General features: G+C 41.9%; 1 protein-coding gene across 1 annotated transcript in view; it reads left to right on the top strand.

The window, feature by feature from the left end:
- The first annotated feature begins 14,678 nt into the window (after nucleotides 1-14,678).
- Nucleotides 14,679-25,663, top strand: part of sim1a (SIM bHLH transcription factor 1a) — a 71,829-nt gene continuing 60,844 nt past the window's right edge. Inside the window, exons 1-2 of the mRNA XM_070884536.1 lie at nucleotides 14,679-14,853; nucleotides 25,143-25,225. Of these exons, the coding sequence (XP_070740637.1) occupies nucleotides 14,679-14,853; nucleotides 25,143-25,225 (258 nt within the window). The remainder of the gene's footprint in view (nucleotides 14,854-25,142; nucleotides 25,226-25,663) is intronic.

Below are 25,663 nucleotides of genomic sequence, written 5' to 3'. Positions count from 1 at the left end.
GGCTTTATCAGCGATCAAACATGTTTGACCATCATATTTTTATAGGATGGGGGCTCACACTCAGTCTATTTACAGATATTGGTGAGTAATACTAACATTATAAATAAAATCAGAAAATGCTGGAAATACTCAGCAGGTCAGGCAGCATCTGTGGAGAGACATTTGCCTACTTTGGACCGCTAAGATTGTATTGTCACCATGAAGGAAACTGCCATCCAGTTGGACCAACTCTTATAATTACCACTGGAGGTCATCAATCTGAAACGTTAGCTCTGTTTCTCTCTCCACAGATGCTGCCTGATCTGCTGAGTATTTCCAACATTTTCTGTTTTTATTTCAGATTTCCAGCATCCGCAGTATTTTGCTTTTGTATCAGTCCTCTCTCAGCTGATGTGAGCACTCCAACTCAAGTGTCGTGGGCTATTATGCGAAGTGGCACCAGAATTGTTTCCATGTGTTTTAGGCTATGTTTACGTTTTGACCTTTTAAATGTACACGACTAACACTATACAGGAGCAATTTGGTAAAACGATTGACAGGAGATCGGAATTCTACGAGGAAAAAAAATATCAGAGTATCAGTGAATTTCCAAAATGTTAAAGCAATTGTTCCACATTGCTGAAGTGATGGCTTTTGACATGTGACTATCAATTGATAATTAGACTCGCCTACCCAAAGTAGTAAATCTAACGTTTAGTTCCTGACTAGGCCACAAGATGGGGTATTCTTTCTGGGGAATAACCTATAATCTTGCTCCATAGCAACCGGACGTCATATTCATGAAGCCGACAGGAGGCGATGGTTTACAGAGAGGAATCTGCCATCCTGGCGCCATATTCCCACCTGGAAAATGATGCACTGGAGAAAAACAATTGCAGAATTGCCTTATTTTGTAATGCATTGTACTCTTGTCTTGTTTCCAGGTTAATTGAAGTGCTCCGTGTTATAATGATTGTACCAGATATTGCACCAGAGGCTTCAGAACAATGGAATGGCTAGTATAAATATTTCAAGCGAAATTATAATGGCCCAGAATTTGCGGTGTTGTCAGTGAGAGGCTGGTAAAGGTAGAGGAAGACAAGGTACCAGAGAAAATGCCTTTTTTAAAGTTATTGTTTTATACAACCAAATTATTCTGAATAAGCGTGTCCCTCTCCCGGTTAAACTGGAGTGCTGAAATGGATCGATTTGGGTCATCCTGTACAATGTACTGACTGGAACGTGTGTCAAGCTGCAGGTGGGTGGTGTAGTCACAGTCCAGCTCTTGATTACAAGATATTTTAAGGGTGTTCCAATTTCCATATTATTAATGACATCGTCGTTATTTCTAAGACCAGAGCAACATAATTAACACTAATTACAGTGTCAAACCAGCAGCGCTGGGCTGACTGGATGCTGTTGACGGAGGAGGGCGGGAGTTCTGGTATTGGCTCCCAGATGCATACGTGTGCCACACAGCAGGTCACATGAAACAACGCAGCCGAATCTATAATACACGAAAGATTTTGCTCATTTTACCTAGAAATTCCTACAATATCCAACCCGTTACAAGAACCTTCCAAACTAAAGCATTCGAACGTATTCTAAAACCGAATAGGCGAGTAAGCGGTATTTTCCAATTTGGCCATGAATACGGCAAACGACACGACATAGCGCAATTCACTGAAATGTTCTGCCTCTTTCACTTGTGCTTATGGTAGATTAGGTTTTGCCCAAAGGAAGATGTGAGGCTCCGGGCCGATAAGTGCTAGCTTTCCTATTCAGGTCCATTTCAGGTTTCCCCACTTTAGCATTATGAAACAAACAGAAAGTATGTGGAAGAATGCACTTGTCATCAATGAGAATTGATTACGTTTGTTGAGAGAAAAATTACCTACATCAAATATTTACCATAGAATTGTAGATGGATTGCTTGAATGAAAGATTGAAATGATCTGGTGCTTATGCATGTCAAGCCTTCACTCGAGTACTAAGGTGTAGCACTTGTTAATATCCTCACAGACCCTGCTCCTCCAACCCACTCTCTGCCGGTCCTCAGCTGGGATCTGAGTGCATGAACTGCAGTGTGTCAGGGACATGAAACACAGTTCGGGGCTTCTGTCATAGGATGAATGGCTTTACGCATTTATAGCTACCGCCCTCTTTCTATCTCTATAAATATTAGAAAAGATTCAATGTTAATGATAGGGTGGAAAGTTATATATGTTTTGCGAGTGAACAGCCCTATTTTACAGCGTATCTTGCAGAGGTGTTCGTTACTTTCTATTTAAACTTGACGTGAGCAGGTTTAATGTTTTGTGTTTTATGGGAGTTCTTCAAAGAACATCAACTACAAATATTTGAAGGGAAAAATTTGCAGAGTTCGAAAGAAAGGAACACTTGCATTGATATGGCGCCTTTCATGACCACCGCATGTCTTAAAGCGCTTTACAGCCAATAAAGTACTTTTAGAGTGTAGTCACTGTTGTAATGGCTATGGGGAAAGAGCAGGGGAGTGAGATTAATTTGATAGCTCTACCAAAGAGCCGGCATAGGCACGATGGGCCGACTGGTCTCCTTCTGTGATGTATCATTCTATGATTCGGTGAACTATGGTTCAAATCCCAGCTCACATCGATCTGAGCGAGGACGGGGACTGAACGTGCCAAGGTGACTAAATCGGTCGCTTCACTGAAGTCTCAAGACATTATCATTAAAGCATGAAACGGGACTGGGTTGTTTATCCTATATACTTTATTGGCAATTGTTAAATATAATAGATGGCACGGCGCAGGCTCAGTTAGAACATCCCACTCCGAGGTACCAGTCTGACTTTTCTATTTGATTTGTAACTTTGTTCTCAGTGGGATGAAACGCACCACGTTTAACAGGCATTTCCCCAGAAAATAAAGCCTACATTCTAAAAAAGGAATGGAGTTGGGAAATGTCAATAAATTGCATCATTAGGAGAAGAGAAAAAATGCAAAGTTCGGGAACAATGTTCCCCATTCCGGTCAATATTTGTGAAGATTCCCTCCCCTTATATGCTTCATGCGAATACTGAAAGTGCGGGGAAGGGCTACAGATGGCAGTTTTCCTGCAAGGCCTAAGTGGAGCTAAGGTGGTTTGATTGACTAGTCGGTCTCCAGTGGCATTGCATATGGGGAATGGAGGCCAACTCAGTCTTCAGGGGAAGCAGGGTTAGAGGGCTGGCGATAATTAGACCAGGGCACGCAAACATAATTCACTTTTTATTTTAAATTCTTACATTCTGACCTAATTTTTATATTTCCAGTATAGATTCATATGCTGACATTTATAAAGGAACTCCTATGTAAACTAATCACTGTAGATCCCCCCTCCTGCTTGGTGGTGTCACTCCAATGTCTCTACTGGGGGCAAGGTGTAATTACATAGCTGCAAATAACATAGGCTGTTTCCAGCTAACATAAAACGTAATCCAAAAGTCTTCTATAGGCATATAAATAGTAAATGGGTAGCAAGAGGAGGGATGGGGCTGGTTAGGGACCAAAAAGGAGATCTATGCATAGAGGCAGAGGGTATGACTGAGGTACTAAATGAGAACTTTGCATCTGCCTTCACCAAGGAAGAAGATGCTGCCATAGACATAGTAAAGGAGGATGTAAAGGAGATACTGGATGGGATAAGAATTGATAAAGAACAAGAATTGATAAACAACAAGGCTATGGGAGCAGATGAAATCCCTGCTGAGGCACTGAAGTATGGTGTAGAGGCACTGTTGGCGCGAATCCATGAACTCATCTCTCTCATCTGGAGGGAGGAGAGCATGCCGGGATATCTCAGAGATGCAGTGATTGTGACCATCTTTTAAAAAGGGAACAAATCCGACTGCAGCAACTACAGAGGAACCTCCCTGTTATCAGCCAGTGGGAAAGTCGTTGCTAGTGTCCTCCTCAACAGTCTTCTCCCTGTGGACGAGGAGCTCCTCCTGGAGTCACAGTGCGGATTTCGTCCTCTATGGGGCACAATGGACATGCTTTTTGCAGCATGACTGCTGCAGGAAAAATGCAGGGAACCACACCAGCCCTTATACATGGCCTTCTTCAATCTTACAAAGGCCTTTGACACTGTCAACCACGAGTGTTTATGGAGTGTTCTCCTCCGTTTCGGATGCCCCCAAAAGTTCGTCACCATCCTCCATCTGCTCCACGAAGACATGCAGGCTGTGATCCTTACCAACGGATCCATTCCAGACCCAATCCACGTCTGGACCGGGGTCAAACAGGGCTGCATCATTGCCCCAACCCTCTTCTCAATCTTCCTCGCTGCCATGCTCCACCTCACAGTCAACAAGCTCCCGCTTGAGTGGAACTAAACTACAGAACCAGTGGGAAGCTGTTCAACCTTCACCATCTCCAGGCTAGATTCAAGACCAGCCCAACCTCTGTCGTTGAGCTACAGTACGCGGATGACACCTGCGTCTGTGCACATACAAAGGCTGAACTCCAGGACATAGTTGACTTATTTACTGAGGCATATGAAAGCATAGGCCTTACGCTAAACATCCGTAAGACAAAGGTCCTCCACCAGCCTGTCCTCACCGCATAGCACTGCTCCCCAGTCATCAAGATCCACAGCGCAGCCCTGGACAACGTGGACCATTTCCCGTACCTCAGGAGACACTTATCAACAAGAGCAGACATTGATCACGAGATCCAACACCGCCTCCAGTGCGCCAGTGCAACCTTCGGCCACCAGAGGAAAAGTGTGTTCGAAGACCAGGCCCACAAAACTGCCACCAAGCTCATGGTCTACAGAGCTGTAATAATACCCGCCCTCCTGTATGGCTCAGAGACATGGACCATGTACAGTAGACACCTAAAGTCGCTGGAGAAATACCACCAATGATGTCTCCGCAAGATCCTACAAATCCCCTGGGAGGACAGACACACCAACCTTAGCGTCCTTGACCAGGCCAACATCCCCAGCATTGAAGCACTGACCACACTTGATCAGCTCCGCTGGGCAGGCCACATTGTTCGCATGCCTGACACAAGACTCCCAAAGCAAACGCTCCTTCACGGGAAATGAGCCAAAGGTGGCCAGAGGAAACGTTACAAGGACACCCTCAAAGCCCTTCCTGATAAAGTGCAGCATCCCCACTGATACCTGGGAGTCCCTGGCCAAAGACCACCCTAAGTGGAGGAAGTGCATCCGGGAGGGCGCTGAGCACCTCGAGTCTCAGCGCTGAGAGCATGCAGAAAACAAGCGCAGGTAGCGGAAAGACTGTGTGGCAAACCAGTTCCACCCACCCCTTCCCTCAATGAGTATTTGTCCTGCCTGTGACAGGGACTGTGGCTCTCATACTGGACTGTTCAGCCACCTAATAACTCACTTTAAGCAAGTCTTTCTCGATTCCAAGGGACTGCCTATGATGATGAAAGGAGGATGTAGAGGAGATACTGGATGGGATAAGAATTGATAAAGATGTGGTACTGGAAAGGCTGGTTGTACTTAAAGCAGAAAAATCACCAGGACAAGATGGGATGCATCCTAGGATGCTGAAGGAAATGAAGGAAGAAATTGCAGAGGTATTGGCCATAATCTAATCCTCCTTAGAAATGGGGATGGTGCCAGAGGACTGAAGATTTATTCAAAAAAGTGTTTAATGACAAACCCAGCAACTATAGGCTGGTCAGTTTAACATTGATAGTGGGGAAGCTTTTAGAAACAATAATCAGGGACAAAATGAGCAGTCACTTGGACAAGTGTGGCTTAATTCAGGAAAGCCATCACAGATTTGTTAAAGGCAAATCATGTTAATCCAATGAAATCAAGTTTTTTGATGAGGTAACAAAGAGGGCAGTGTGGTTGATGTGGTGTACGTGGATTTCCAAAAGGTGTTTGACAAAGTACCACATAATAGCCAGCAAAGTTGAAGCCCATGGAATAAAAGGCACAGTGGCAGCACAGATATGAAATTGACTAACTGATAAGAAACAAAGAGTAGTGGTGAACGGTTGTATTTTGAACTGGAGGAAGGTATGCAGTGGTGTTCCCCAGGGGTCGATACTAGGACCACTGCATTTCTTGATACATATTAATGACTTGGATGTACAGGGCACAAATTCAAAATGTGCAGATGACACAAAACTTGGAAGTATAGTGAACAGTGAGGAGGGAACAGACAGGATGTAGACAGGTTGGTGGAATGGGTGGATACGTAGCAGATGAAATTTAATGCAGAAAAGTCTGAAGTGATACATTTTGGTAGAAATAATGAGGAGAGGAAATATAGACTAAAGGATACAATCCCAAAGCGGGTGCATGAACAGAGAGACCTAGGGGTATATGTGCACAAATCGTTGAAGGTGGCAGGGCAGGTTGAGAAAACAGTTAAAAAAGCTTATGGGATCCTGGGCTTCATGAACAGTGGTATAGGGTACAAAAGCATGGAAATTATAATGAACCTGTATAAAACGCTGGTTCGACCTCGACTGGACTATTGTGTCCAATTCTGGGCACTGCACTTTAGGAATGATATGAAAGCCTTAGAGAGGGTGCAGAAAAGATTTACAAGCATGATTCCAGGGATGAGGGACTTCAGTTATGTGGTTATACCGACAGACTGGAGAAGCTGGGGTTGTTTTCTTTATGGCAGACAAGATTGAGAAGAGAATTGATAAAGGTGTTCAAAGTCATGAGGGGTCTGGACAGAGTAGAGAGGAACTATTCCCATTGGCAGAAGTGTCGAGAACCAGAGGACCAGATTTAGGGTGATTGGCAAAAGAACCAAAGGCGACATAGGAAAAAACTTTTTTACACAGCGAGTAGTTTGGATCTGGATTGCACTGCCTGATAGGGTAATGGAGGCAGACTTAATCATTGCTTTCAAAAGGGAATTGGATAAGTACATGAAAGTAATAAAATTGCAGGGCTACAGGGAAAGAGCAGGGGAGTGGGACTAGCTGAGGTGCTCATGCAGAGAGCCAGCATGGGCTCGATGGGCCCAATGTCCTTCTTCCGTGCTGTAACCATTCTATTATTCTATGATTCATTATAAATATGAAAAAGGGAAATTAATGGTAAAGTTGACAAAAGTGTATGCAAAACTAATATTTTGAATAGATAGATAAATGTACAACGAGGTAAAATATTGATTGCTCAGTTATTTCAATGGAAAATGTAAAAATTGAATTTTGAATGGTCCAATCCATAATTAATACTTGTTATCTATCTTTTTGCCCCTCAGCTGCCAGGGCCCTAAGCTCTGGAATTCCCTCCCTAAACCTCTCTGCCTCTCTACCTCTCTTTCCTCCTTTAAGCCACTCCTTGAAACCTATCTCTTTCTGCACTAATATCTCCCTCTGTGACTCGGTGTCAAATGTTGTTTGATAACACACCTGTGAAGCACCTTGGGATGTTTTACTCCGTTAATGGTGCTATATAAATTCATGTTGTTGTTGTTGTTCTCCTTATATTGCGATATGGTTCCATAAGCAGCTACCTAATCTTCATGGGTGAGCCAGGACTGTGAGCATTGGCAGGCAGCAGGACCCCAATAATACAAGCATGACGCTGTTCACACATCCATACATCTCCCCCTCCCTGTTTTCTCCTCTACTGAACTGATTGTTGTATATTTAGCTCATGGTGTGGATATATGAAAATGTAATCCAGCCATCAATTTATGCCCATTAATTTGCATAATGTGTTTACTACGTGGGCTCAGTGTGCATTTGGTGGAGGTACTAAGTGGGTGCGCCATGAGTCTCTGGGCCACAGCAGCCCAACTATGTGGTAACTCCCCCAAGTAGACATTCTTCACGTGTGAGCCTGAGCAGTAAATGTGGACAATGTTTGGGCAGTGACTGTGGGCTAGCTGTTTGACATTGAAGAAACATCGTAACTGAACCCAGTCTTGTCCACACCTGACGCCCACACATGCACACTTTCCACCGAGCTCATTAGATAGCTATCTGAAGTTGGAATCCAGCTGCTTGTTGTTTCTTTAGCCCATGGTGTGGAAACTAATGTTAGTACCTTACAGCTCCCCTGGCTGAGATCAGCTAACTCAGCGAGGCTAGAAATCCGACATGTAAATTTCCCACTCTCTGTGGTTCAGTGCCACCTCAGATAGTGCGTGGTGCAGCAGCAGGAACCTTGGCTTCCCTGGTTAAGAGATACTGATGCTAATTGTAGCATTCGCAGTAAGATCAGTTAACCCAGCGCCGACTTGGAAATATAATGCCGTTCCTTCATCGTCACTGGGTCAAAATCCTGGAAATCCCTCCCTAACAGCACTGTGGGAGTACCTTCACCACAAGGACTGCAGCGGTTCAAGAAGGCGGATCACTACCACCTTCCCGAGCACAATTAGGGATGGGCAATAAATGCCTTGCCAGCGACGCCCATATCCACATGAATGAAAAAAAAAACAGCGACGGAACCTGGAACCTGACTGATGTGTATTGCTTAGTACCATAATCACACAGTTACCCATTGATTCGTTATGACAGATTTCTCTTCGTGCAGATATAAAACTTGTTAATTTATTAACTGAAAAAAATAAAAAGGGTAGTATGGACTCAAAATAAAAACATCGTTTAGCATTGATATAGATACCTAGGTACGTTTAATATGTAACAATTTTACTGCTTAACTATTTAACAGAATGTGATGGCCAATTGAAAGAAATCTTAGAAAATGGTTCAAAATAATTATGCTTAATTAGTACGCCCGTTGGAGCAGTGTTTGTACTGCAGTTAATCTGTCAGTCAAAATAACCAAATACATAATAATTTTCTTAATTCATGAAATGCACATTTTGTCGTTTTAGTGCTTTAGCCTGGCGGTAAATTATTGTCTAAGGTTAAGTTGCAGTATAAGACCTCATGCAAGAAACTCCATTAACTAAATCTAAATCACTCGGGTTAAACAATCCTGCAGAGATGTGTGAGGGAACGCAACCACAAGAAATGCATCAAAAAGATTTCACGAAGGTGAGGTTGCATTTCACATGGAAAATCTCGATCAGCGAGTCATCTCTCCAAACAGCGCTTAAAATGTAATACCTTTTTCCAGTAAAAATAAAAGTTCCGGCTGGGTTTTATTTTATTTCACTTTTTAACTGAAGTTTCTTTAAAAAGCAATAATTCAGATATGTTCTGCTGTCCACTCGAAGCCTTAAAGTTCAATGTAACAGTAATGCAGTTATGCCATTCAAAAATAAATAAGTAGGCCTTGTTATTTTAAAATGTAACGTTAAATTGCTCCTCGATTTGCAAATGTCTGATGAATCAAGACAACTTTTATGTATATTGGAGAGGTTCAGTCTGTAATGAATGACTAATGTATTGAACTTGCTGCATAAGTACCGCGATGAGGGGTCTGTACACTAATGTAATCGTCAGCTTTATGGCCATATGGAACTTGGTTGTGGCTTTCACGGCGATGCCCTATAACTATATATGTTCCTCCTTTGAATGAGCATTTTAAAGAGTGTTTTTCTCGAGGTAACGAAACCATTACTGGAGTTGGAAAATAGAGAGTTCACAAACATAAAACAATGCTCAAATGAAGCATTCCTGTTCTGGTGCGTGTAGTCTTACAGTCAGGACAGTAGGTACAGTTAGGAGCCACTTTGTATTAGGATTGGGGTTGGGATGCAAACATTAAGCAGGAATGCGACATGATCGAGCGAGGGCAGGGCTCTGGGTCAGCTCTATTCTGACATGTTAAAGGCGATAACGAAGTTCAATTGTCTATAAACTTTAATCTTTATAGAAACACTGAGATTGTACTTTAACAAGTCTAATTTCTCACGGCACCATTTTACATTACGGATCATTTTGGAAGCCGAGTAAACACGAAGTACGAGGATTTAAAACAACTAAGACATGAGGCGCTGGGAGGTTGTGCAATCGCAGTGGAGCTTGTATAACAGCCGAGCGATACAGCTCTTGGGACGGAGGTGACTGATAGTGAATTGTGGATGTGCTGAGCCTAGCCACAACGATCATTACTCTACTTAAAGAATGGCAGCTTAATGCAAGATCCACGCCCTCCCCATTACACGTCAGTAGGTTGCTGCTCAATTCGTAGAAGAGAATAGTTAATTGTGATGAGAAACCTGTTGGTTCAGGGATCCGTTTCTATTTCAGACATGAGCTGTTTTACCCTGATCCAGAACCCCGCCCCGACCCCAACAAATTAGCACTTCATTGTATATTTGCCTGGTCGTAAACCCGAGCTATGACTGAACTCCTTTTTCGCTGGCCGGTGAGCTACGTCGCTTGAATGGCTGCAGACAGAATTGGATTCGTAGGGGCGGTTGATATTTATGAGCAAATAACATTGTTTAAGTATCCTTACCGCTTAAAAGATTTGTTACAGCATCGGCTACACTTGTAAGTGGGAGGTGCATTACTCGAGCGCCGGATGGAGAATTTCCGTCAACATTATGCAAATTCAGGCCTAACATTCTCAACACCCGCCGCTTTAAAGGTCTCACATGAAGGAATATGTGAAAGGCCAGCCAGAAAACTTCAGGTCGACTGCACGACAGAACACATGAGAAATCCATTTCACACCCATTAGCTCGCCCAGCTAACATCATCCACAAAGTATTCATTCTTGTTTTTAAAATGACCCGGGGAACAAGTTATAGCGTTTGGGAAAGCAAGTCGCGTTCATATAGTAAATAAAGTCATACATGTAATTTCACTGATTATATAAATTCAGTAATTCTACCGGCATGCTATGGCAAACACGAGTGGTTGTACGGACTGACGGCCAGCTTGTGAAGACGTTTGCCTGGCTCCATATTGTGACTGGCCCTCAGTGCACCCGAAAACAGCTTATTCATCCACCAGAGTGCTTTAATAGAACCTCTCCCCTGACATTAAGGTTTTATATTTAAGGTGTCATGTGCCAGTGTTGTCGAAAACTGCCCAACAGATGTCAATTATATTTTTCATTTAACAGATCGCTTTGCTGAAGACACGTTTTTAAAAAAGACTTCTTGTGTTGGAAAACTACCCAAAAAAGATCTGCTTCCCAACGCTTCACGTCATTATCTGTAAGGAAAAGAAATGGACAGTGCGTATCTAGTACTGCTGCAGTGATTCATTAAAGTTATTTGTGCGGGTGCATTTAAAGAATATCACATGCAATATTCTAAATTGGTTGTCCGCCTACATATTTGCACAATCTTTTTTTTAAACTCACTTTGATCATTATTAATAATAATCAGTGTCATTAGCCTGCGGGTTCGTCGATTAAGGGATGTTTTTAAGGAAAGTGGAACTGGAACGGGAGCGTGCACAGTTGTATTTGTTTTTACATGCACTGTGTGTTCATCTCCACACAAGATGACCGTGACAGGGAAATAAAGAGGACTAAAGTTTAAAACACCGCAAGGCGTGTTTATCCACCGCCCACTCGAAGAAAACAGAAGCGTAGTTTTGCCATTCCAATGACATATTTGTAAGCAAGGTCACAATAATTTCTATCGGCACCGGCCGCTCAATGTCTTTCTGTACTGACAATACAACTATTAATACTAATTGTTAATGGTATTGCTGACACACCTGCAGCGTGTGTTCCCTCTGCATTCGGCGCACTTTAATAGTGTATAGTTACGTCGAAGTTTATAGTGGTAAATGTGTAATTTTACTGTGTGGAATTAGCAGTTTTTGTACAGGGGATACTTCTGCAAACCTTCGCGTTTATTTACAAATAAGTCTGCAAGAGATCGCACACTAATACAAGAATTAATGAATCGTTATATGGCGTTCAGGATAACCCATTAAAAGGAGCTGAGGATATAGATTTATAAAGGATTTAAAACAAATTCAATTACACGCTTGTTGCAATAATTTAGAGTTCGTGATAAAAAAATCACGAAGTATCTGTTCATTGTGTTTCAATTAACTATCGGGCATTCCTTCAAAATAGAATCAGTCGTATAATAATGTTATTTTGTTGCAAGGACTACTATTTAGATTCAGCTTTAAAAATAATTTGACACATTATTACACGCGTCATTAGTGAACAGAACATGTCTGAACTTTTGTATAATCGTAAAACGCATTAAAAACCGCTGGGGCTTGATCAATATTCACTAGATGAGGTCGCATTAAATACATCTTGAGTATCACCTTCAAGCTGCACGGTGCCAATAACATTTGTCTGTTATTAGCAATACAAATAAAATAGTATTTTATGCGTGAAATTACGGCACCGGCGATTGTAAAATATGGGGGAAAAATTGAACAGCTCCACTTGTGCAAAGCCTCTCGGGCGGTAGTCGGCTTCTTTACATCAGTCTGTGCAGCTTATTTTCACATTGGCTCAATTATTGAAACGATGTTTAAAAACGTATTGTGCAATGCAATTTGAAACACCTCTCTGCAATCTAATTAACCGAGTAATAGCGGATGCCGGGCTTCATTACGTTGTTTTGAATAATTTAAGGTTGAGGAATTATGTGAGTCCGCCGCACTGTATACAACGAAAATCTACATACTTTAGACTATCTACATCTTCCTATCATCTCCAAATAGAACACAGTTATCAACAGTTATCAAATTAGTTACAGTCATCAGCGAATTATTTTACTAACTCTGAATGGCGTGATAAGTCCTTTGGCACGGTATTTTAAATGTTATAACCAGTACCAGATTACATTATGTGCGCAATGTAACGATGTTCTTATATGGGCTGTCTTGTGTTTGCGATGCTTATAAAACTTACAGTTATACATGTTCTACGTACAATACTCTATAACAGCGCGATATCAAGACACCAGCAACAAGTTTAATGTAACTCGGTTGCCATACTGTACATTTACCGAAGATGCACTTACAGCTTTGCTTCTCAGCTGCAACTTTCAATAAATACACATCTCAACGCAAAGATGTTTAGCTTCAAATACTACTGTTTAGTTTCTATATTCCCTCCGTTATTGCTTTGTGAAAGGGGTAGGTTTAGGTGTTAGTTCGCAATACCAATATAATGTTTGACTTATAGGGCTTATATGCTTATAACTGTGCAGTGCATGTTATTTTATGATCTTTCTGTACAACCTTTTACAATAAAGACGCATGGTTTCTATGCGCTCTGCATTGAGAGTATTACATATATTTAATATCTCGGTTTTGTGAGTTCTACAATATATATGTTAAATGAACTCCAGATATTTGCCAATTAATTATCACATTTACAATACTTTCTATACAATCTGAAGCATGCATTTCTATGCAACATGTATCGTTCCAACAAGTTTTAAGAGTTTGCCAATCTTCCCTGTCCCGTTCCAATTTTAGTGTATGTGCTGAGTGGCTTCAAACAGCAGCAATGCTTTTTGTTTGGGTGTTGTTGGGGGGGTTGGGGTGGGGGGGGGGGGGGGGGGGAGGTGGCAGAGGTCAAAATCAGCGCCCACCCCTTCGCCTCAGACGGCGGCGGGCGCGTGACCTGCCGAGGGAGGGACAGCCAATGAGAGGCCAGCTGGGAGCCTGTGATTGACAGCTGGGCGGGAGCAGCGCCTGAGCGCCACTGGAGCTGGGCTGGGAAAAGGCTGGCGGCGAAAAGTTGCGCTTCACTGCTTGAGAGGCAGCCAAAGTTCAGCGCAGGGGGAACAGCCCGCCTCGCAGCGGCGGCCCGCCACAGTCACAACAACCGGGAGTGAAAGAGGGAGGGGGAAAACAAGGAAAAACATAAAACGCGACAGACTGAGGACGGTATTGCCCTTGGCCACTTGTTTGCTGAAGTGCCCCAGAAAATGAAACTTGGTTTTTAATGAATAATCTAAGGTGAGCAACAGGACACATGTAGGCAAAATAATAGTCATAGTAAGTGCCGTGATAAACGTGAAGTCAATGCTAATCCTTAAAATTTCATTTTTAATGCAATAAAATGTAACACAAATAAAATTGATATGCTAAGTTGGAGGCCTCCACAAAGATAGTCCTACCTGCAAACAACAACAGTGCAAGGCATCTTCATATTTTTTTTGCATTAACATTTTGTTCACTCGGTTATGTAAGTAAGTTGCAATTCTAATTGGAATGAAGTCATTAACTACCTGATTCTGTTTAGGCACAATCAAGCTTTCGTTTTTGTTTCTGGTTTCCGAACTGAAATGTGGTGCCTGTTCTCCTTGTAATAATGCCTGTTCCTTTCTGTCTTCCTCCAGACACTTGCCACTGGCGGGTATGAAAACCGAAGCACTTTGGAAATTGCATCTGCAATAAGAAAGGTAACTTTGGAGCTGAGATTGGCTGGATTATGGGTCCTTCGCTGCGAAAGCAGTCCCCCTCCAGGTATAAACACACAGCAGAGAGCCCTTGGCACGGAGCACCGCCGGCACAGTAATGACAAGCCGTCTGCAAAAGTTCTGATCTGCATTGGATTGCTTTCAAAATCTCACACTTCATACATATAAAACACACTGACTGCACCATGGCTTTCACTTGCCACTGATTTTTATGCAGGTCTGGATGCTCTTGAATTTATCGACGTTTACGCTTTAGTATTGCCATATTTAGTTTAATTGAAAAGGGAGGGGAGTTATTCCCCACCCCCCCCAAAAAAAAAACAATTAATTTCGACATATATGCTGGTTTCACACGTGGTGTTAAAACCACAACCGTTTCTTTTCTTGGGGGAATGAACCTATGGCGGCCGCGCTGTAAGAAAAGGGAAAAGGAAACGAAATGAAGGAAAAATCCAAAAATGCTGCCCGGACTAGACGGGAGAAGGAAAATAGTGAATTTTATGAACTGGCCAAACTATTGCCACTGCCATCAGCAATAACCTCCCAGCTCGACAAAGCCTCCATCATAAGACTGACAACCAGCTATTTAAAAATGAGAGTGGTTTTCCCTGAAGGTAGGTAACAATATTCAATTTTTCTAAATTGTTATCCGTCGTTAAAAAAACACGATTGTATGGAGGAATGAGGATCATAATTAGACCTTGCATAGAACACGTTAAAATGTGATAGAAAATGTACATTTTTAAGTGAAATGCACCGATTAGGACATTTGTTAATATGCACAATGAGTACAGTGTACACAATGTGCAAGTGTCGTTTGGATTATAATCTGCTTTCAAAACCCTGCAATTGGTCACCCACCAAAATTGTGAGTGTTAGATGATTATTTATATAATCAAATACAAACATGGAGGAAAATAATATATAAAAGTTAAGCAATATCATCATAACTGTATGGTTGTGGAACATAATGAAAAATTATATATAAGTTTAGACTGGTAAATATATTATTTCCTTTGAGGCCGTAAATATATAATTTCTTTTGAGGCCATGTTTAAATATATTTGCAATCAGGTCTTTATATTTTAGACGTTGCATCCATTGGACGAAACGTTATTTAGATACACAGACTTTTAACAATTCTAACACTCAATAGATTTTTATATGAATTATTAATTTATATTTAGTGCTGCACTGTCCCTATTTATTCATTAGACGATTATAATTAATTAATTTTATTTAAAGAACATATAATCTAGGAATTCTTGAAAACAAGGTGCCTGTTGAAAATGACTCATTTGCTTTATGAAAGTTATAGTGGCAGACAGTAATAGGAATAGTCGTTATTATGCAATAAAAACAAATAGGTTGCAATTGAAGACAAACCAGTAGTTCTATATGCTGCACTTTACAAAGCAATTTCATTTGTTCACTGGCAAAAGATACGAAATATGGACTGGATGATTTAAACTCATCTAAGAGACATGAACTGGTTGATTCAGAACACGTGTAAGAATAATGAAAGCGTGTTATGTAAAAGCACATTTAATGTGACAAAACGGTGCTTCTGGGTGTGTGTAGAGCTACTGCAAACAACGGGACTAATGTACTTCCTGTGGCTCTATTACAATGTATGCTTTTATTGTAAATAGATCACCAATATGTGCGGCTAAAGTATAGAATGTAAAAGTAACCTCTCCACCGCAGGATGACGAAAGCCTGCTGTTGTAGACCAGCCTTGGGCCGGCAATTGTGTCTCCACGCCACTACTATTTACTTTGTTTCGTGAGTGTGTTCATTGCAGTTCACAATTGGGATAATCCGCAAATCGTGATGCAAGTGTTGGCATTGGGCGCTTGCTCAATTAAAGATTGAGGATTTCGCTTTGTGTCGGTATGCCCCAAGAGGGAAATATGCTGAGCGGCCGGTCTGCGGTAACTGCAATAGAAATATGTGATTATAGTTTAGCTTATGTTTTTGCACCTTGCTCGATGGGCTGTAAGCACCGTGCGCTATCTAATCATTCGTCTTGTTTACATCCTCAATAATCAACGTTTCAAAGCCAAAATGTCCATGAGTCTTCCCTCCTCCCATTCTCTGCGGTGATTTACCAGCCCCACTGGGCTACTTTTCCGCGTGCTTTTAGGAGAGACTTGTCAATTATGCTTTTGCATATCTGACGAGATGGTTGAGCAAACGAAGCATATGGCGCAGCTTGTAAGGTGATGAGTAATCTATAGGGTTTCAGAGAGAGAGAGAGCGCGCGGATTTACTCGTCAGCAACTCCCTCTGAAAAAATAAACATGTTTTAACGCCCCAGGGAACACCAGCTCAAAGTGTACTAAGCAACAACTGCTAACCAAAGGAATATGTTAACCGTTAGGTAACAGCGTGAATGTAGGTCCAATTGTATATATCTGTATAATTCTCACGCCATATACTGTACACACACACACATGCCATCTAGCTTTTTTCGCTGCATGCCACGCATAATCTCGTGTCAAATAACAATCAGAATTGTCAGTCGACAGCTCAAGTTCTAATCGGCTCAAGCTGTGAGAAAAGGGACTGCTCGTTACTTCTCACGTTTTCAAATGTCTCCTTCAAATTAAAACCACGTCCCGCCTTGCGAGACTGTCCAAACCAGATTTAAAGAAACGAATCACTAATCGCCTAGTAATTTCGGGTCACATTCTCCAAGAAGTTCCGCTGAACAGAAGAGTCAGCGTTGTGACCAGTGAGATATATCGCGGTGTGTTTTCCCATCAACATAACTAAAAATAATACACTGACTACAGACCAACTCCCCAAGCTGATAGTTGAAAGCACAAGGATAGTGCCATTATTACCAATATCATCTTAAATATAACGTCCCGGTTAATAATTCGGCATGAGGTTATTTTCTTGTGCTATTTAAATATAAATCATTGCACGTTCAGTGGTTGTATGTGCAATAATTCATACTTAAACACAGTTGAATAGCTCTCGATATGGTTAAAGTGCCAAGAGATGTGCAACTGAAATGCTTAAACCGAAACACGAAGAGATTGAAATGCTCACACCAATTTTGAAAAGCAGTTGCATGGCTGTTACAGTTCTATAACATGTTTAGACTTCTGATGCAATGTTGCATGATTTTTAAGCAAACGTATAAGGTATTAGAAAAACAATGACAGGAAATATAATTTCCTTATGACTCATTGAAGAGCAGGAGCACACAGTGACCAAGCAATTAAAGAGCCTCTGAGGTTTCCAAGGCAGTTGCCTGAAGTGCTACATTAGGCTAGTGTCATTAGTTTGATATCTACATACTCTCAGCAGCTCGGTTCCTCTGTGAACAGTTCCATTCTGAAGGCTGCTGTTGCCACAGATTGTGCTTGGAGCGACCGAGCGGTGCATTGGTTTAAGATATGAGTGAGAGAAGGGATATATGTAGTTAAACTTTTACTTCAAATGCTCTTTCACTGTTTTGAAATCTTGGCAACTATTTTCTGCACATCAATTCAATCCTAAACTGTGAACAGTAAGAATGCAGTTTTGTGAAAGTTAAGGCATGCGTTGTTAGGAACTTAAACTTAATAAACCACGATAAAAGCACAACAGGGACAGATAAGAACACATTTTGCGTGAAACAAATGCATCATTTAAAATATGTTAGTTTGCATAAGCTCAGTGTACAGATTCTAGTAAGGTAAATTAAAGTGACAGTACTGATCTTTTCGCTCTCCCTTCAGCATCACCAGGCGCGTTGAATTAAGAATGCAGATTTGAGCCCGGACAACACCGCGTGGGACAGTTCGGGTTAAAGCACGGAATCCCAGGGGAGCAGGAGATTATATTTAGGAATAACTTTCGATTTACATCAAGTTTGCTCGGCATAAAACATGGCTCGGGAAATATTGCTTCGGAAAAATGGCAATCTATATCAAAATAGCTGCGTCACTATTGCTTAAAATGTCAACTTGATCCCAACAGCCCAGGAAAGAATTCCCCTACATGCAAAGCAATCAGACAATAGCTGCTAGCAATACCGCCTAATAACATGGTGCAAAATGTCGGTGATTTTGAAATGACTATGCCCAATCGAGAATGACATACTGCCATTCTCTATTCGCATCGCTGTGGCCCGGAGATTCCTGCCGTGTGTGGGGGGGACACCCCTGAATGTTTCAGACCAGTGCTTGTAGCTCTACTTACAAGTCACACTGTTATAGTCTAATAAACCAGTCTTTGATTATATTGTTCCCTCGTTTACAGCAATTAAGAATCGAGAAATGCACTATCTGCTTATCGTACAGCTACTAAGTGAAATGTTCTAAACCTTCAAACTAGCAACAACCCAAAAAGAGGCTAACATTAGATTTACAGGATGGAGGACGGGGAGGGGGGTTGGGGTGTTATCGGTGCAACCCTTGCTGGGGAAGCGATGCCACACTCCCCCGCGAAGTCAAATGTTGCCGTTTTCATTTCTCGCTAATGAGAACCCCTCCCCCGTTCAGGTTGTGTGTTTTCTTTTGATTTAACACTTCGTTCTGTTGAGACCTAAAGGGTCACCGACCGCTTTAAGACTTCAGAGAGCTTTGTGTTTATCAATCCACAGTTTAATTGACGTGTACTACTGATTGTGGGGCCCACAGATGCCATCGTGATTTATAAAGAGTATTAATATACAAGACAGAGGCTAAACGCGCCGTACCACCTTTCCTTAGAACTTTATTACAGTCAGTTTAGAGTGAAACATTATACGAGGCTCGGGGGTTAGAATCCTTTTGCAAAGGGACTGATTGTCAGTACCTGCATTACAGATCTCCATCTGGCAACATTTTACACTTGCAGTTCGGAGAAACACGACGTTCAAATTCTGAGTGACTTAAAAAAAAAATATGCGAAACTTCCGGGCGTTTGTTATTGCCCCCGATGAGATAGTCAGGTGGAAATACACCACCTTCGCGATTGTTGTATGGAAATTGTGGCCGGAGACGCCTGTTCCAGTTATCTGGAGAACCCATAGAGAATAGTTCTTCAGAAGATATGGTCTTTCTATAGCCCGAATGAGTGCAAAACAAACAGATAGAGAGAAAAAAAAACAACAGGTCCTTTCACCAGATTCCATTGCAAGCCTAAAAACCTTCAGATGCCTCCAGCCTCCATGCCGACAGGCTCGAATCTCATACATACACAGAAGGGCTCAGACAGACGGTCAAATCCCGTACACACAGGCTGAGACACCGAGTCAGATCCCATCCACACACACATACATACATGCATCACGTATATACACAGACTTAGTCAGGAGCAGTACAGACAGACTCAGAGCAAAATCCTATACATAAACAAACCTAAGAGAGAGTCAGATCCGTCCGCACGCCCAAAATAACACACGCACACATATACAGTCAGACAAATTCAAACTGAGATCCGTCCCCTTCACACACACACGCACACACATATACTGAAAAGGTGACCTCAACGAGATATTCAACACCAGAGCAATTAAAATATGTTGGTTCTAACCCAGTGCGCAAAAATACCGCTCAATATATTTCAAACACGATTTTTCGTTTTTTAAATTCTAATGGCCAGTTTCCTGTTCGTAGTAATTATTTTCTTAATGTTAAGCATTTGATCTGATCGAATTGCGTGCAGATAGAGGGGGAGCGTTTAGCTAGAGTCTCACTTACCAAGATTTTATCCTGCCTGTTTATAAAGGAAAACGGGATCCTGAATATGAGGGCATTCTTATGATTTAAAAGGAAGAAATGATTGCCATCTCTGCGCTATATTTCGAGGAGACGGTGGTACAGAGGGTTGGCTGTAGTTTGATGTTGAATTTACCTCCACTGAGGGCTGATGCGTGTCGCGTGGCTGCAACGGGTCCCTGGGCTGGGATAAAGAATTCACCTGCGCCAGGTTGCTCTCAGTACACCATTGGGTTATATACCTTCACTCGCTGTGTTCATAACCCCCGACCATCCCGTGACAACCAGGCGCCAACTGATCGCTTTTATCTCACTAAAGAAGGCACAAGTACAAAACGGGGCCCGATTTCCTCTGTAGTCAACGAAGTCACAAACACATCTCGAGAAGCAGGTTTAGATTTTCTTTGCACATTGACGAAATCATTGCCATTTAATCGAGTGTGTGTGTATTTTTAAAATACACAGGAACGATGCGGATGGGAATTGTTACAATCATCTGATCTGTCCCCAGGTGTAGGCCAGGTAGCGATCAGAGGATATTTACTACTGATCCCAGTTGCGCTATTCCTGATCTCAAACTGTTCTTCCTTTTCTGCTCCCTTTAATAAGAGCGGACAAGGAGCGTGTTGCAGTACAGGGGTGTGTACAAGTGTATCCGTCTTAGAATAATATATAATTACAACTCTCCAGAAACAAAATGGGCTTGAATAAATGGCGTGGTCAGGATCCGGTAAATCAGGTTATATTTTTGATGGCGGTGTCTCAAATGTTCAGTTTACATCAAGTGGCATGCAAAAGCAACAATTGGATTTTCTTTTAAATTATATCCCAACAGTTCAGGGACGGGGACTTTGTACAAAGCGCCGAGAAAATGAAATTACTTCAGGAAATGTGATCTTAACAGGCCTCTTACGTCCAATATTAATTACTGCCAGACAATTCTGAAATAGAATACAAGTCTGGATGCAGACTTTTAAAATCAAGTACCACACATACACTTTTAAAACCAGTTGCACGCACTATATATTAATAGTCCCATCAACATTCTGGAAATCAGCTACTAAATTGTAATTGAATGGATTCTAATTCTCATCACCATCACAGGCACTGGTCCTGTTCTGTACACATTATTTAGGGTTATGGGTGGTGTTTGCTGGATTCTTCTTGTACCTGCTTTAAATTACACGGTTATATATGTATGTAACGTGGAGTTCAAGGTTCATTCTGGGAAACTTGGATCGATTGCTTTATTTTGGATAGCAGAAAGCCCAGCTGGAGAACGAGTCGAGCTGAGGACTGATTAGAAACCATCGCTTCACTCGCCAAGAACTGCCTTAAATGGCACCTCTGGGATTTGGTCAATTTTACTGGATCTACTTCGCCTCATTTGGTTACTAATTGGTTTCTTGTTTTATAAATCGAAATCTCATTTTCAGGAAATTACAAAACACAAGCGTCCAGTCCATTGAGGTAATCCGGGTCAGGGGGTATTTAAATGGAAATGGGCCCTTCAATGCATCAATCCCGCCGTCGAACTGTTTCTCAGAAACTTTTTTAATTCTCCCCAGTGTGTGCGCTAAGGCTTCACTTGAAATCGGAGCCATGTTAGCCACCAGCTCCCGATAGCTTAATGTCACTCTCACCTATACAATAACTTAAAACATATTATTAAATCAAGTCTTTTAGCACCGAAAGGCTAATTTGAAGGAGGTCGTGGAATCCTTCCAAAGCAGATTATACATCTCTGCATGGCTGATAGCCTCTTCTAGCTGGGAAAATCCTTCACCTCCCGAAAGCTTCAGCTATATATTTCAACGCACAAAAGCTGCGTGTTTCATCTCAGACCTCTTCACCTTACAAGAGTATCTTCATCCCCCTCGTTTCCATTCCAAAAAAAGCCAGATCTCTCTGTTCTGATGGTCGTGCCGCTTCTCGGCGGTAGGTCAAGTGCAAAAATCACAACTTTAGACTCCCGTCTCAAGACTAATTCCTCCAGTGATTTCAATGGATTTCGTTCTGTTTAGGAAATGATTTACATTGGATTACATTGTTCAGATCAACTCCTTAGAGCCGAGTTTCAATGTTTCTGGACAAGGGAACTTACTACACGGCATTTGCTTTTTGTGGTGGTTGTCAAAAGAGAAATAATGCGAGTTTATGAACTGGATGCGGGCTTTTTATTTAGCGGCCCCGCTGCCAACCATTATTATCATCGAAACGGTGAGCGGTGCACGTTTTAAAGTTGATCTGGGCAAGAACTGGAGTTTGACTCACCCTCCTCCAAATAGCCAAAGACACATATGCTTTTGTTTATGGTGTCTGATGCCAAGCACATTTAAAGGCTAAATAAATAAATGAGATGCACATTAATGATTGTAATTAAACACGATTTTTTTTGCAAAATACCTTTTGTGCGCACGGATTATATTATTGGCCACCGCAAATATTGGCAACATATTAAAACGCACCCGCAATTTAATTGCAAATCGCACTGGTTGCGTTACCCTTGAAAACCGGGTGCACTTTCTTAGACATTTCGGGAGTGGGCTGGGGGCGGGGGGAGGGGCGGCGGGGACTTTCTAAATACAATTTATTTGGGACGCACATCTCTTTAAATGCAGCTGCTTTCAACGAATGCCCCCTCCCCCGCCGAACACTTGACATAACACACCAAGGCGAGCGCTAGACGAGCATACACATAAAGGGAACGACCAATTCTTGGCTTTCTCACACTTATGTGAAAGTTATTTACGGACCCGCGGCTGTAAACTCTCCCACTCATCTCATCATAGTCCCAAACGACGACAACAGGAGTCAGAATAGACTTTGTTTAACCCTCCGAGCAAAATAATGCACTGGGAACAGGCACAATGTTAATAATGGTCGCATTGTGGCTGGAGCAAGCCCTTCACAAATGGGTGTGTCGGCGCGCTTTTGTAGGCACGGGCCTGTAAGTCGGTCTCCGTGTGGGGTTGACAGCACAAGTGCTTGCTGGAATCTCTCTTTTTGTTGTCCAATTTGCATCACATCAGTCAAGCAATCTCGGTTGGAAATGTTCAATCCTGCCCTCCATCCACCGACTGTTACCTTTATACTCAAAACAAAACAAAGTCGAGATCTGCATTTTGTTTGTCCATAATCTAATCTTCAAACTGTCAACTAACAACCAGCTGACGGACATTTTCTATCTATATATTATACCGCAGAAGATCTGAAGAATAAACGGGTAGCCGGGTAGAAACTCAGCAACACAAAAGAGGTTTTGATGCATCGTCTCTCATGAGATTGCGGATTGGGGAAATAAGCCACGTGTATATTTCTTTCACGCGCGAGTGTAATAACCTCGGCTGATAGGAACGGGAAATACATTTGTTACAGGAAGGAAACACACACATCAATTTCTCCACGCTTTGTTGGAGGCATAGTGATAAGCAGTGTCGACCAGATTTAAGATTTCATTAGTGTGGTACAGACAAGAACACTAATCATGGTAGGACTGTGGAATCACTTCGGTGACAGTCCGGTCAAATGTTGAAAAGATGACTTCGAAACTGAGAGCTTTGCATCCGCAACCATTAAAACGGGTTTGGCGAGTCAGGGCGATGCAAGAGTTATTTGGTCCGTTACTTCCTCTTCGTGTTGTCATTAAATAACCACAGGCAAATGCTATATTAACAACTATATTAACCGGAGTGCCAATGTGAAAGGCTGCAATTAATCCCTGAAAACGAGATTTCAATTTACAGAATAAAAACTATTCAGAATAAACTAGGGTAATGTTCACAGGCTGAGAAAATAAATGTTTCACTGTTTAATTCCAATTATATATGGTTTTAAAAATCAGCCCGCGTGCAAGTTTTGCAGCGTCTTTCGATTCTACCCGCTTTTTGCCCAATAGTTTGGATTTTCTTGACCATTGAAAAGCAATGGAAATTTGGATTAAAAGGAGTACAAGCTGATTAAGAAATGTCTCCGTTTTGTTTAAATACTCGCAGCTTCGCCTGATACAATACCGGTTGATGCAATAAGCGAGGCTTTAATATAATGCACATCAATTCATTCATGGTGCTTCTACCTGTCAGTGGTACAGGAGATTTACAAGGCGCCCTGGCAACGTCCTTGGACTCACTCCAATTTTATTTAGATTCTATGATTCCAAATGAAACCCCCTCTTTGCTAACTCTGGATGCGCTCCAATCACAGCCCAATCTATTTTAATGCATTGAAGTATCGTGAAACCCCGAACTCCAGTGCGTGTACAGAAAAAGCAACACATGTTCACACACTGACACTTTCTGCAGCTAACTCAGCTTTTCTACCGTGAGTGGCGTGGTCGCCTAATTTCATTGGGGTGTCTGTTAAAGATGGTAGAGTCTGTGAATGTGACCCCTGCCCACCGCTCCCCAGTGGTTTGTTGTACCAGAGTGCATGGAAGACAGTTTATCACATAGAAATGACGGGTGCAGAAAGGTGCGCCGAACAACGTGAAAGTGCGCGCTCATAATATATACCAGGCTTTGTTATGAGTCAGCCGAGTATTTGTCTGTTTGAATCATTCTTGATAAATGACCGTGGTGATGTATTTGTGAGGCCTGATCCTTCTAGAGGGGCAAAGATTTGTACATTGCACTCCGCTGTTTCTCACTGATCAGACATCGTCACATTCGACCTCGATAACCCACATCAAACATCAATGGAATTTAGTAAAAGGAATCGCTATCAATACAAATACATCAAACATTTATTCAAATATCACTCTGAGCTGTCGACATGCATTTAAGATGTCCCATAATCCCTAGTTTATATCGTTATGTTAAATATTAAATACAATGATGCTTTGATTGTCCTTTATTCTTTCAAATACTTACACTGAACTATTGAACACAAATAATTGCTTTGGCCTAGTTGTGTTTTTGTTTAAACATTTTATCATTTAAACACATTCATCCAATGTATTAATACAAACAACCCAATTCTTGTCAAATCTGCAATAAAACATTCCGGCTCAGAGATATTTTTTCCCGCAATAATACTGCCTAAAATAACATGGAATGAATTATATAAAAATTAAATCTAGCTCCTGAACTGCCCATACCATAACTCCAAACATGTTAGCGGTTGCGTTGTGTGTGATTCTCGCCGCTTCCTGGCCCGCTGTGGTGAGCGGGATAGTCCACTTTCTTACTGTTTTTCATATATTTTAGGACTAGGAGAAGCCTGGGGCCAGACCAGTCGCACTGGTCACTTGGATAATGTCGGCCGGGAATTGGGATCTCACCTCTTACAGGTACATCGACAGGAACGTGCACTGTTTATTACGCTTGATCAATTGCACATCGGTTCACTCATTCGAGTCTGCTTCGTATTAAAAACAAACCTGGTCGGAACAACGTGGAACGCGGGAATCCACTTCCAAATACCTTGCACCTGTAAGGTTAACTCAAGCCAGTGACACCTCAGCGTAGGCAAATATCGCATGTTAGCATGTTAGCGAAATACCCATGTCCCAGCTCTCTGCTCTCGGTGAGTCAATTACACTTTTTGTCAGTTTCATGATAGAAAGCGGGCTCCTCATCCTCTGCACCCGGCGCGGGTTCCAGCCAGGCTGCCAGGAAACACCCCGCTAGGCCGCTTGATATTGTCTTAATGACAACCTGGATTATTGTTACGTTTTAAGATTGAAAAAAATCGTTATTTTTAATTATTATTGAAATACGTTTTATGT

This window comes from Pristiophorus japonicus, chromosome 7 (assembly GCF_044704955.1).
Source record: "Pristiophorus japonicus isolate sPriJap1 chromosome 7, sPriJap1.hap1, whole genome shotgun sequence".
Classification (NCBI taxonomy): Eukaryota; Metazoa; Chordata; class Chondrichthyes; family Pristiophoridae; genus Pristiophorus; species Pristiophorus japonicus.
This window is presented reverse-complemented; position numbering and strand designations above follow the sequence as displayed.